The sequence below is a fragment of the Archocentrus centrarchus genome, chromosome 23 (genome assembly GCF_007364275.1).
Source record: "Archocentrus centrarchus isolate MPI-CPG fArcCen1 chromosome 23, fArcCen1, whole genome shotgun sequence".
Classification (NCBI taxonomy): Eukaryota; Metazoa; Chordata; class Actinopteri; order Cichliformes; family Cichlidae; genus Archocentrus; species Archocentrus centrarchus.
In genome coordinates, this window is record NC_044368.1 from 13,318,043 (window position 1) to 13,330,982 (window position 12,940).

The following is a 12,940-nucleotide window of genomic DNA, read 5'->3' on the forward strand; positions in this document are numbered from 1 at the left end:
TGTCCTCAAAGATTTTAATAACACCGCATTATGATACTGCAGAGCGGCTTGTTAATAAACAGGAGGATGGCTCCGTATGTGAGACTAGGCAGTCATTCTGCCTTCCTCAGAAGTACTAGCCTTTTAAAGAGCGATGTCTTTGCAGCTATTGATTAAACGTAGTGTCTTATCAATAATCAAAGGAAGATTTTTTGAACATCTTCACAGTGCTAACCCCCACATAAGTGACCTCCTCCATGACTGGAATGTTACAGAGTTGGGACATGCTGCGTCCTTTGAGGGGATGAAACTCACATTTCTTCCAGAAGCAGCTGAGAAAGATTGTTTTAAGAGCAATAAACACTCGGCTGGCACTATCTAAAAATAAAATAGTATCATCTGCGAGTTGGCTCAGTACAACTTCTCAGTACACAATGGAAATTCCTTTTAAGGTGGTATTTTGGATATGGGTGGAGAGAAATTGTGTACATTAAAAGGTAAGGTGAGGCAGGACAGCCCTATCTGATCAGAAACACACACACACACAGTACACATAGGGCATGATTTTTAGGCTCATTATGCAGCTCTGTGTCATAGTAATAAAAATATTGGACAAAATTAAAAACACTAAAAAAATCAAACAGATATTTTAGGAAATATCCAAAAAGGAAGTTAAAACTCAAATAAAACCAACAAAGGCCTTTCTCTGAAAGTGCGTTTTAAGACACAAAGTAAGGGCAGAGTTGAAGATGCTAACATTTATTTTGGTGTGAGCAGGAGGGACAGGAGTAGACATGAGTAGCCTATATCAGAGGGGCAGCTCTGGTAGAGCAGTTTGGAGACAAAGTTAGAGAGGCGAGGTAGAGATGGTTTTCACATGCGCAGAGGAGGGACAGTGGGTATACTGGGGCTGGTAGGCAGGAGGAAAAGAGGAAGACCACAGAGAAGATTTATGGACGTGGTGAAGAAGAGCATGCAGAGGGTTGACGTGACAGAAGAGGATGCAAGGCATAGGGGGCAGATGATCCGCTCCTCCCCTAAAGGGAACAGCTGAAAGAACAAGACCCAAGGCAGGCGTCTCAAACCTGTGCCGCTTTTGGCCATCCCCAGTGGCTCCCTGCGTGTCCCCCTTTTGTCTGCAAGGTTTTGCGTTGTTGTGGACTCCGGCCCTGCCTTGGATTTAGCTTTTTTTTTTTTTTTCGGGGGGGGGGGGGGGGGGGGGGGTAGTTTGGAATCTTGTAAGTGACTTCAGCATTAAAGCTGTATTAAGTTAAGTTTGCATTTGAGTTATGATACGTCCTGCACTTGGGTCCAACTCTGACTGCCACATAGCTGACATGTGACAGTTGTATACTAATATTATGCATCCATTTTCTTCTGCTTTTCCATTTCAGGGTCACAGAGTGGTGTTTACCATATACAGTATGAAATATTGATACAAAGATGGTTGGTGTGTCCCATTTTGAAGCCTTGAACTGAACAACTTTGCCTTTGATTGTTTACTTGTCAAAAAGATACTGAAACTCAGGAACATCTTTTCTTTACATGCTGTAGGGAGACAGTGTTCATGAATAGTTCCTTCAAATTTCACAACTTTTATCCAGATCATTCTAGGGAGTGCCATAGATTCCCACGGGGGTGGAATTTTTTTTTTTTTGAATAACAAGATAAACTGCAATCACTGTGGATGCCCGCAGCCTCGCTGCTTGGTCGCCAGAAACTTTCTATGGGTGTGGCTAATGAATCCAGACGGTGGCAGTAAGACAGCTCCACTTCTGTCAGAACACCAAAGAAGAAGAAGGGGCGGAACACGACTGAATACATTTCCGCCAATAACAAACCTGCTAGCTTGTAGCACCTTGAAGTGTATTGCTTGTGCTTTCTTTTCTAAGTGTTTGCAAAGAAAAAGAAATTTGCTAGACAGCGGCTATTTGGAAGTGGGTTAATTTAGAAGACGTTTTTCCTGGTATTACACACATGCTATCATTAAACGCCTAATCGGCCGGTCATGAACGTGAATCAGCAAATGGTTGCAGCTAGTGTTAGCTGACAGGCTAACGCCGTGGTATGTTTTATTAGCAGGTCGTTGGACGTTCGCTTATTAACATGTCCTGAAACACAGCGGGACCATCGCTCGGCGGATAACGGGTTTAACAATTAAAACGTGACCTAGAGAAAAGCGGCCGCAGCTTTTCAGACGGTTCGGGTTGTTTCCTAACCGGGAAGCGTTACCTTCCCAAGTTTTTCACCAGGTGAGTGAACATAAACAGACAACCGGGTAATATGAATGTGAACAGTCATACAGATTGTTTATTTAAAAAAAAAAAAGTAAACTGTGCTTACCCCTGATTTTAGCTCATATTTATGTTCTAAGACTGCAGGGGTTTATTTGACTCTAGGAACATCTGGATTATGTAGGTGTTCTATTATTTTGAGAACTGAGAGTTACAAACGCCATATGATATTCACATCATTGAATGGTTTGTTCCTTTTAATGTGTCATCAGAAAAAGATGGGATTGACTGTTGTGTGTTTACATACACTGAATTTCAATTTATATAAAAATATATCCTTAACATTCCTACCTTCTCCTGTTTTTCTTACAGTTCAGAACGCTCTACAGGTTTGAAAAATGAAGATGTTCTCAGTTGCACACAAGACTGTCTTCGTAGTGGACCACTGTCCCTACATGGCAGAGTCCAGTCGTCAGCAGGTGGAGTGTGATGTGCTGACAAAGAGCAGAGCTCAAGGGGTAATACCATTGGCCCCGGTGTCCAAGTCCCTGTGGACCTGTGCTGTGGAGTGTTCCATGGAGTACTGCCGGATCCTCTATGACGTTTATCCAAAGGACAAACTTGTTAGTTTCTGCTTTCTTTTTTTATTTAAATGATGTAATTAGAAGACTGGATATGCTGGCTGTGCACCTTTGATGCCACCCAAGCCACTGACAGTTTCTGCCACCTCTTTATTTTCCAGGTTAATTACATTGTGAGTGATTCAGAGTTTCACATACTGAACAGTTGGAGGCGGGAAGATCAGAGCACTCACGAGGTAATCCATTACCCCTTTAAATGCAATAAGCTGCCTGAGTTGAATTGTAGTTGTGGTATCTAAAGGCAACTTTGTCACATTTTGGAGATGTTCCCTTCACGACTCGGTGACTCCTCTCTCTCTTCACAGCTCATGTCAGCTCTGGCAGCTGTTGGGCCACCAAACCCTCGCGAGGATCCAGAGTGCTGCAGCATCTTGCATGGGCTGGTAGCTGCAGTGGAGTCATTGTGTAAGATCACAGAGCTGCAGCATGAGAAGCGCACCGCTCTGATGGACACAGCTGACAGAGTTGCTAACAGAGGCCGTATTATCTGCCTAACTAATGCTAAAAGGTAAACGCTGTCTGTGACATCAACAGAGGCCATGTGTTCAGTCCTTTAACCTTATATTTTGTTTGAGTCCTATGATATTCCCATAATTACATTCTCATCTTTACTTGTGTGAAGATTACTACACAGTGACAAAAAGCTTATCTGCTAAAGACACTTGTTTTGTCACACATGCAAAACATGGTGCAACAAGCAGACTAGTGAGGTGTAACCAGGCTTCCTAAACTTGTTTTCTCATTCATTGTCACTTGGAGGAAACTATTTGTCCTTCCCACGCAAGCTCAGTGAGAGAGAGAGAGGTTTGAAAGCATCAAAACAGATGCTGAACAGACGCACTCTGAGTCATTTCATTTGGACCAAGTGTTCATACAGGGAGAGACAGATGGAGACAGAGATGTGTTCTGGTTTAGGATTGCAAATTGGAGATGAAGTTGGTGCAGTAAAATATGATCAAACACCAGGGCATTCTTAATCAAGGCTTCTTCCTGCACTGCAATGGCAATTTTTTTTAACCAGTTTTGTCAATTAAGATTTTGTTTTCTCTATTTAAAAGAAATTTTTTGTTTATAAAAATGGCTGAAAATGTGTTGCTTTCTGTCAAAGGTAACACAATGTAACAAGACTCTCGGTCTTACACTCGCAGACAGACACATTCATGGCATGTTCAGAATTCGCAGATGAATCAGTGCATGGAAAGTTTGTACTTTGTTGGCAGATTTACAAACACACGTGCCTCTGTGGAGCCATGTATTTTTTGATGCACTTGCCATTTTAATTGTTTGCGTGCCGTCATTTGAAGCGCATTATTAACTCCTGCTTTTTTCTGTTTTGTTGTGCAGCGACACACATGTGCGCATGCTGGAAGACTACATCCAGGAAACAATTTTAGAACAAAACAAGCTAGCAGCAGGCTCAGACAGGTTAGTATACAGCAAAGAAAGACTTGCTCAAATGATCCTGACTTGGTTAAAATAACCTGAACATGGTATTGATCACTCAGACTAAAAGTAGAATTGAAATTTATTGCCGTGATCTTGTGCTAAATCTCCACTTGTAGGAAGTTATTAAACCCCTTGTACATTTTAAACTAATTGTTGTGGGTTTTAGGCTCATGGCCATCCAACAGTGTGACCTGGTTCTAGTTCACATCTACCCACAGGGTGAGGACACACTGGTGTCTGACCGGCCCAAGAAAGAGGTGGGTGAATAGCCGTTTAGGGTCCTGTTGAATTAAAATCAATCAGAAGAGAAAGTGGAAACACAATAATGCTGGATTTCACCCCAACCCCATTTAATACATCGCATTCCAATTTTTCACTGTGTTCCTCTCTTTGTGTCTCAGATCTCTCCTCTGCTCACCAGTGAGGTGCACAGTGTTCGTGCTGGGAGGCACCTGGCCACCAAACTCAACATTTTGGTCCAACAGCACTTTGACCTGGCCTCCACCACCATAACGAACATCCCGATGAAGGTAAATGCAACCTTCATCCTGCTTTTTATCTGGTCTTGCACATCTCTCGCCAAATATTAATTTTCCATGCTGCTAGTATATGTAGAGTCTTATTCAAAATACAGTAAACTTCTCACTTTTTTTTTTTATTAGACTGATTGTTTTTTTTCCACTATTCTTTTTTCACTCATATCCATATTTTGTTTTTGCTTGCTTATTCTTTAAGTGCGAGTCCTTCCTTCACTACAATAACCCATAAGACTCTAGTCTCATCTTTTTTTTTTTTATATCATCTGCATGTTGATGTGACTGTGAACCTGCTGCTGGTTTCATGCTGTATTTTCTGTTTTGCTAGCCCACATTAAATGTTTGCGAACAGGTTAGTACTCTGATCACACACACATCAAACTGAGGAAGGGGGCAGAGTTTGCATCATTTAGTGTGTATATTTTGAGCACTAGGGACATGAATTTATCTTGATGTGACAGTTGCTCAAATAAAGGACGGGCAACTCTGGTCTCACATGGAAGTGCAAAATTAAAATGTAGCTTAAAGGAATTTGAACTGTGGGAAAATATTTTTGCTCTGATTAGAGAGCTTATGTTTATGTCAAACACTAAAAGGAAACCTCAGATTTTGAGCGTTGCATTCAAGTGTTTGTAAGTGGAAACATCTGTGACCAGCGTTGCCTCTTCTGAGTTATTAAATGCTGTCAATGTGTAGATGCCTTTAAGACATTCCCCTGCCCTCTGTCCGCCCCTTTATCACGTTTTCTCTTCCCATGATAAAGATCTTCCATTTAGTGTCTCAGTGTGGTCCGTTGTGCTGTTTTTATAACTAGTTTTTAAACACTATCCCTTAAATCTTGATTCAAGCTTTTTCAGCTGTCTCTGTACTGCCATTTTCCAACTGTACAAGGTTGTCTCATTTTAAAGGAGCATTGCGAGTTTTCAGAAATAATCAAGCACTATTATCAAGCTTAAGCCAAAAGATTTAAACACATAAGAGTTAATTAAAGCATGTTTAGATTAAACATTAAAGTAAAGAGAAGAAAACATACTTGGGTCACTGAATGAGCATTTTCCTTTTACTTTGTAATCATTTGCCCTTTGGGACATGAAATCAGCAGTGCTGTGTGCTTGTGCATTTGAGAGAGTTTGAACCTTTTAAGAGCTGACTGCATGCTGACCCGTGTTTGTTACTGTCTCTGCGGATGGACAGGAAGAGCAGCATGCAAACACGTCAGCTAATTATGATGTTGAACTCCTGCATCACAGAGACGCCCACCTCGAGTTCTTTAAAAGTGGTGAGTGCTCATACTACACATCTGCCTCATTCCGGGGGGGGGTTGCTATTGCTGGCTGGGAGGTGGGGGACAACCTGGACAGGCCAACAGGCTGTCACAAGGCTCTTTGGTGATGTCTTCTTTCTTGTCTTTGTGTTGTGTAGGAGACTTACACATGGCGGGGACCAGCACTCGAGAAAATGGACTCAAGGAGACGGTTACTTTGAAATGGTGCACTCCACGAACAAACAGCATAGGTGGGCAAAATCACATCAGAGGCTTACCTGACTTTCTTCATTTAAAAGGTTTTAGATGTGCAGCACCCTGCAGATACAAGCCCAGTTCCAAAAAAGTTGACACTGTGTAAAATTTAAATTAAAAACACAATGCAATGATTTGTAAATCTCATAACCCATATTTTATTCACAGTAGAATATAGCAAACATATGTTTAAACTGATTGTTTTCTGTATTCTACTGTGAATCAGATATGAGATGTTTAAACTGAGGCATTTTACTATTTAAAAAAAAAAGATTTTCAGTGTCAGTGAAGGAGACCTTGAAGCCAGATTTTGTTGTTCACATTTTTTCCCCTTTCCCCCTCCTCAGAGCTACATTACTGCACAGGAGCTTATCGCATCTCCCCCACAGACGTCAACAGTCGGCCCTCGTCATGTTTGACGAATTTTCTCCTTAACGGTAAACTGGATTCATCTGAATTTTTTTTTTTTTCCTCAGTGAAGTAGTGTTTCTGGTACTGGTCCTGCGTGCTGATTGGCATTTATATCAGTTTTGATGTGCAGACCAGTTATTTAAGTTATAATTTGTGATCTTACTGACTGATAACAGGTCGATCTGTGTTGCTGGAGCAGCCGAGGAAGTCGGGTTCAAAGGTCATTAGCCACATGCTCAGTAGCCACGGAGGTGAGATTTTCCTGCACGTGCTCAACAGCAACCGCTCCACCTTAGAGGACCCGCCCTCCATCAGTGAAGGCTGCGGAGGCCGTGTGACAGACTACCGCATCACTGTATGTACCGCTCGCATAAGCGGTGTCAAAATATTCAGCAAAATTAATCTGATCCTAACTGGTTTTATTTTTCCTCAGGATTTTGGTGAATTTATGAGGGAGAACCGGCTAACTCCTGTGTCAGAATCTTCCCATGATCCCTCAGGGAAGCTGCCAGTTGAGAGGGCGAAAGCTCAGCTGGAACGGCACACGCGATACTGGCCAATGATCATCTCCCAAACCACCATCTTCAACATGCAGGCAGTGAGCACCATCCTGGAATACTAGTTTTCCTGGATTTCAGCAATCTCTCTTATTTCTACCAGCGATTTAGTTTTTTCCACTTGGCCCACATCACCCTTTAGAACATTTCTGTGTCTGTGTTGTTGCTTTTCTCTATTAGGTGGTTCCTCTGGCTAACCTGATAGTGAAAGAGACTTTGACTGAGGAGGATGTGCTCACCTGCCAGAAGACTGTTTACAACCTGGTAGATATGGAGAGAAAGAATGACCCACTCCCCATTTCCACAGTAGGATCTAGAGGCAAAGGCCCCAAGAGGTATTTACTCAGATTTGATCATTTTATACCTCCTAGTCCTGGCTAACAAGCAGAAATTGGCAAAAGTCTTTCCACATAATTCTTACCTCCAGGGATGAGCAGTACCGTATAATGTGGAATGAGCTGGAAACATTAGTGAAGACTCACGCCGGAGCCACTGACAGACACCAGCGAGTCCTGGACTGCATCATCGCCTGCCGCAGCAAACCTCCAGAGGAGGAGGAGAGGAAGAAGAGAGGGAGGAAGAGAGAGGAGAGGGAAGACAGGACGGAGAAAAATGGCAGCAAGGAGGCTGACGACAAGAGCTGGCAGGACTCAGAGAGGTCAGTAGGGCCTGAATACCCTCAGTTTGTTTTAGTGAAAATAAACTTCATCTTCTAAGATTTGTATTTAGAGTCTGTTATTCCTCCCTGTGCTTTTATTTATTGAGCTTACTGAATACAACAGGAAAAGAAGAGAGGAAAGAATCTAGCATTAATGTATGTGATTTATGCTCCACGGTCTCAAAGACTAAAGGGTTTGCTGGATAAAGAAGATCAGGAGTCAGAGGTGATCAAGGATTCCCCAGACTCTCCAGAGCCACTCAACAAGAAGCCTCGCTTGACCTCAGAGGAAGTTCAGCCTGTGGAGAGAGCGAAAGGTACCAGCAGCTGTCACCTCATCTCTGTTAAGAATAGAAAGAGAAGTCATTGGCATATTTCCATAAATTTGACATTTTACCACTTTTTGTTAGTACATGGAAGGTGTTTCCAGCAATAACTCCCTAGAATTTTAAAGAAAATAACACCACACAAACTTTTTTTTAAAGAAACATACTGAGTAAAAACAGCTGTATTTATTTATTTTATTTTTATCTCCCTGTGTCTGCAGGTCCTGTCTCACTCCTCACCATGTGGAGCAACCGTATCACTGCAGCCAATTCCAGGAAGCACCAAGAGTTTTTTGGAAGAGCCAGCTCTGTGAACAACAAGTTTGAGTTGTATCAGCACCTCAAAGACGAGAACGGGTACGTTCAGTCAGCTGCCAAAGTGTCATTCTAATGAATGTGTGCCATTCTTGTGAGTCCTGTTTATTTATAGATACATAAAATCTAGTAAAATATTTGTCTGAGTCTCTTTGTATTTTCATTTTCATTTCAAACAACATCACATTTATAATGCACCAATCCTGACACTGTCCCTGTTTACAGGATGGATGTTCACGAAAATGGGAAGGCCTCCAGATGATGTTTCCACAGCTCCAGTGCGTCAGCCTTTCCATGGATGAGATTTTGGACCGCAGTGTTTTTCAGACCGATGTCCTTCAAACAAGGACATCCAATTAAAATAGATGTTGAACTCTTAACAAGGAATTTCTAATTTTTTTACTCCTAATTTTGTAGATATGCTGTTCACATATTGTGTAACACAATAAAAGCTGCCAGTAGAGAACATTGCAGTTTGCTTTTGCACAAATTACTGTGTTCCACCGAAAACTGCTGCTTGCTCTCTGGGCTGTCACCAGAGTTACAGAGAGGGGTGTTGGTGGGTTGTCACTGATTCTTTTATTTACAGCATGTTTTAAAAGTGAGATTCTCTGCTGTGGTAATAAGTTTCATGGGCAGCTTATTAAAACCAGTGAATGATGCCCAGCTGTTAAGTTACAGAAGCACAAAAACTGTGCATGGCATTGTGACTGGAATTTGTTTTTTCACTTGGGGATGCAAATGTATAAATACTTTTAGACTTGATTCTAATCTGCTGTTAAGTCTATTACGCTGCTGGAGTTGCAGCTACTACTACCAATAATGCATTAGACTTATATAGCACTTTTCAAGGTACTCTGACAGCAGCGTGGCTGCCAATTTGCACCTACGACCCCTCCGACCACCACCAAACACCAACATTAACACCTATGCATTGTGGGTTAAGTGTCTTGCTCAGGGACACAACGACAGCATGCGCTCAAATGGGGAGTTGAACCAGCGACCCTCCGGTTGCGAGGTGAGCACCTGCCGCCATTTACATGTACTAGAGCACAGAACACACACCAAGTATACCTGTTCAATCCAAATTAATTTCACTTTCATCCGTATTCTCATCACCTTACCTCTTCTGCACTCAAAGTTTAACACTTTATTCTGCAGAATTTGGTTATTTAAATAATAGGGTTCTGCTTGCATTGCTTGTTGAGGCACCTCATATGCAGACGAGCTGGGACTCAAACCCGCGCCTCCTGCGGCATATGTATGTCATCAACTGCTCCACCACTGAGCCACCTGGGTGCCCGCTTCTCTTTGTTTCTTGAAGATGTTTCACCTCTCATCGGAAAGGGTTCTTCAGTTCTCAAACCAAATGCTGTAGAGATCCAGGTATTTAAACCGGAAAGTCTTGTTTAACAGTAGATTCTAGACATTAAATTTGAGTGAGAGATTGTGCAAGCTTGACATTGTGTTCAGGTCTGGCTGGTGGTAACAAGACTTTTGAGAAGACACACAGAGCTGCTCAAACTACTTACAAGGAGAGAGCTGCCAAATTAAAATCAGGTATGATCATTTATTTTTTGCACAAAGCAGCACATGAACAGTCATGATTTTAAAATATCGGTTTTTATATTTTCACAATTATATTTTCTCATAGTTCCTCTTGTAATTTCATGTTGACTAATTTCTCTGTAGATGTACATGTCTCAAAAACTTTTTAATCAGAGTTAGCAGGTCAGTTAAACTGCTGGGGTATTGCTCTGGCTAGTTAAGTAGCCGAGGGGGGTGTTACTTCAGCTGCCGTGGTGTTGTGACATTAACAACAGGTGGATTTTTTTTCCCCCTCATCTTTTTTACAATAATCAAACCCAAATTTACAATAATGGATTACACCACAGTGGGGAATAAATATAATTTCAGTAGGCGTCTTTCAAAAAGTGCTGTAACTAAAGATATAATTCCTCCATTATTATGCTCTTCAATGCCGTTTGCCGTGCAGAAAACGAAACTCTGCTCCCACAGAGGTTAATTATCTCGTCAGTTGCTTTACAGCTTCACTGTGTATGACACTGGATACTGTGGCTCCTCTGACAAAGAGCCTCAAATTAAACAAATGTAGGACTGCTTTCTTGCATTTGTGCAATATCTCTAAACTTATAACAATAGTAGGCATCACGGAAACGACAAAGATGGTGGCTGTTGGAGCTATTAAAGAAGCTACTCACCCATTCAAATGAATCAGTGTGTCCAAACTTTTGACTGGTACTGAACATCCACACACACATTACAGGTGTTGCATTATTGTACAGCTCACAAACTCCACTACCACAGCAGGAGCTAAGTGCCTTGCTCAAAACACACAGACAGTCAGTACTTATTTGAGATGGAAGTTGAAGAACGCAGTAGCTGAAATTAGCTGTTTTCCATCAGAGGGAATGCCTAGAGCTTCCAATCATGATGATAATAAGGATGACATCTGTTTAGTTTTCAAAATTCCCCTTCAAAATTCATCAAACGATGCACCACCTACTCAGCTGTTTCCAGATGTTCACTGAGTTACCACTATGTCAGCAGTACTCTGAAACAATCCAAAATGTGTCTTAACTTTCATCTGGGACAAATCAGGATTTGATATCTCAGCAAACTCAGGATGCATCATCAACCACATCATTAGGTCAGCTGAAGGTGTCTAGACAAACTGAGTTGGTGTTTTCTCTCTCAAAACCAGCAATGTAGAGACCGGAGGGAACAGTTACCCCAACTCACCCAACCGGTGAGCCTTCTTTCAGACTCAGTGTTCAAAGATAAGTCTTTCAAGTCAAGCAGAGGGAGTATGCAAGTCATGCCATCACTTCTAAAGAGGCAGTCTCTGAACGGTGAACGGAGGCTTATTTTCGAAGTCCTGCTGACACGCAGGTCCTCTATTAACACTAAAAACAAAGATGCAAACTCATTTGACTTGGTACAATCCTCCCCTGAAGGGAGGCTGGAGGGATGAAATGAAAGGTGTGACCTGCTTGAGTCAAACATGACAAATGTTGGAAAATCAATTCAATGCTCTTGTCATGTGAATGGCGGGCCAAAAAGGCCAGAACAATCTCCACTGTGTTCTCAGGTGACTTTTGATGTGTGAGGCATAAATATTTACAGCTCGGTTAGCACAGAGGCCACATAATAGGAATGAAGGCTCTAGGGCGGCTTTGGGTCTGTTCACTGGAGAATGCAGTGTATGGTTTCAGAGCAGCAGGGGGAGCCACTGGATCAAAATATCCCCCAGACAGTGGCCCGCTAGTCCAAATGACTGAAGATGGACAAGCTGCACTCTGTTTTTTTTTTTTTTTTGACTGGTGGAATTGGTGTGTGTGGAAGCAGGAGTGTTTTTTGAGTGTTGCAGCTGTTTTACTGTTTTCTCTGCTGGTCTCATTTCTAGCTGTCTTTGGAAAAATCCCTTTACCAAAAGGAAGATAAGCTGCAAAATAAACTCAACTTATTCTACCACCAGAAAACACGCCAAAAATCAGGAAAAACAACAACAATTTAAGCATAAAAATGCTCAAAGAAAGAACATAGCATATTTATTTATTTTTTTGGTAAAATTATGTCACTGTGTTGGTGGTATGGTGAAGGCTTGTAAAGACATTGTTTAAGGAGCACTATGTTTGACTGACTCCAGGAAGAGTAGCTGTAATTGTTACAGCTAATTGAGATCAAAATAAAAATAAACAAATAAATAAAAAAAATAGCAAAATTCAAAAATTCAAAAACCAGTTTTATTTGTTATCATCTCTCATCCACCTGGCCCTTACTCAGAGTTTGTCAGATATCTCAGGAAAAGAGTTTGTTGCACTATAAAAACAGCCCTCTGTAAAGCTAGGACATCTTCCTATTTATCACTGATTGAAAGAAATAAGAACAACCCCAGGTTTCTTTCAGCACTGTAGCCGGGCTGACAAAGAATCAGAGCTCTGTTGAGCCGAGTAGTCATTTGACCTTAATGACTTCATGAATTTTTTCACAAATAAAATGTTACCCATTAGAGAAAAAATAGTCATAACCATCTCACAGATGGATATGTACAGCTAATTTTTAATATTGCTGATATTTATTTAGCCTCTCTCTCTCTCCAATTGATCTTTCTGAGTTTACTAATACATTTCTGAGTCCTTCGACATCCAGAAATACTCAGATGACACTGCAGTTGTGGCGTGTATCAGGAAATGATGAACGCCCCTCTACAGCTTATGAAAGTTTGTGGGGTGAACATAGAGGTGGTAACAAAATATATTCAGGTTTACACCTAGATAACAAACTAGACTGGCCC

The 12,940-nt window shown here is 41.5% G+C and overlaps 1 protein-coding gene across 3 annotated transcripts; it reads left to right on the forward strand.

Annotated features, from left to right (window-relative positions):
* The first annotated feature begins 1,769 nt into the window (after positions 1-1,769).
* On the forward strand, positions 1,770-9,090 carry ints13 (integrator complex subunit 13). Of its 3 annotated transcripts, XM_030720487.1 has the most exons (19): positions 1,770-1,945; positions 2,059-2,231; positions 2,586-2,836; positions 2,956-3,030; positions 3,160-3,362; positions 4,199-4,279; positions 4,467-4,557; positions 4,702-4,830; positions 5,165-5,188; positions 6,031-6,115; positions 6,259-6,351; positions 6,703-6,792; positions 6,943-7,121; positions 7,200-7,364; positions 7,504-7,658; positions 7,751-7,981; positions 8,168-8,298; positions 8,529-8,664; positions 8,848-9,090. In XM_030720487.1, exons 3-19 carry the CDS (start codon positions 2,612-2,614, stop codon positions 8,882-8,884), a joined length of 2,130 nt encoding a protein of 709 aa, XP_030576347.1. In that variant the 5' UTR covers positions 1,770-1,945; positions 2,059-2,231; positions 2,586-2,611; the 3' UTR covers positions 8,885-9,090. The 3 variants fall into 3 exon arrangements, with proteins under 3 accessions (XP_030576347.1, XP_030576346.1, XP_030576348.1); XM_030720486.1 differs by having other exon boundaries at positions 1,770-2,231; XM_030720488.1 differs by lacking the exon at positions 5,165-5,188 and having other exon boundaries at positions 1,770-2,231.
* The last annotated feature ends 3,850 nt before the right edge of the window (positions 9,091-12,940 follow it).

Excerpts from the sequence above, each read along its gene's own strand:
- ints13 (XM_030720486.1), top strand. The coding sequence starts at position 2,612 with ATGAAGATGTTCTCAGTTGCACACAAGACTGTCTTCGTAGTGGACCAC. Across the intron at positions 6,116-6,258 it reads CCTCGAGTTCTTTAAAAGTG|GAGACTTACACATGGCGGGG; the intron begins GTGAGTGCTCAT and ends TGTGTTGTGTAG. Across the intron at positions 7,659-7,750 it reads AGAGGCAAAGGCCCCAAGAG|GGATGAGCAGTACCGTATAA; the intron begins GTATTTACTCAG and ends TCTTACCTCCAG.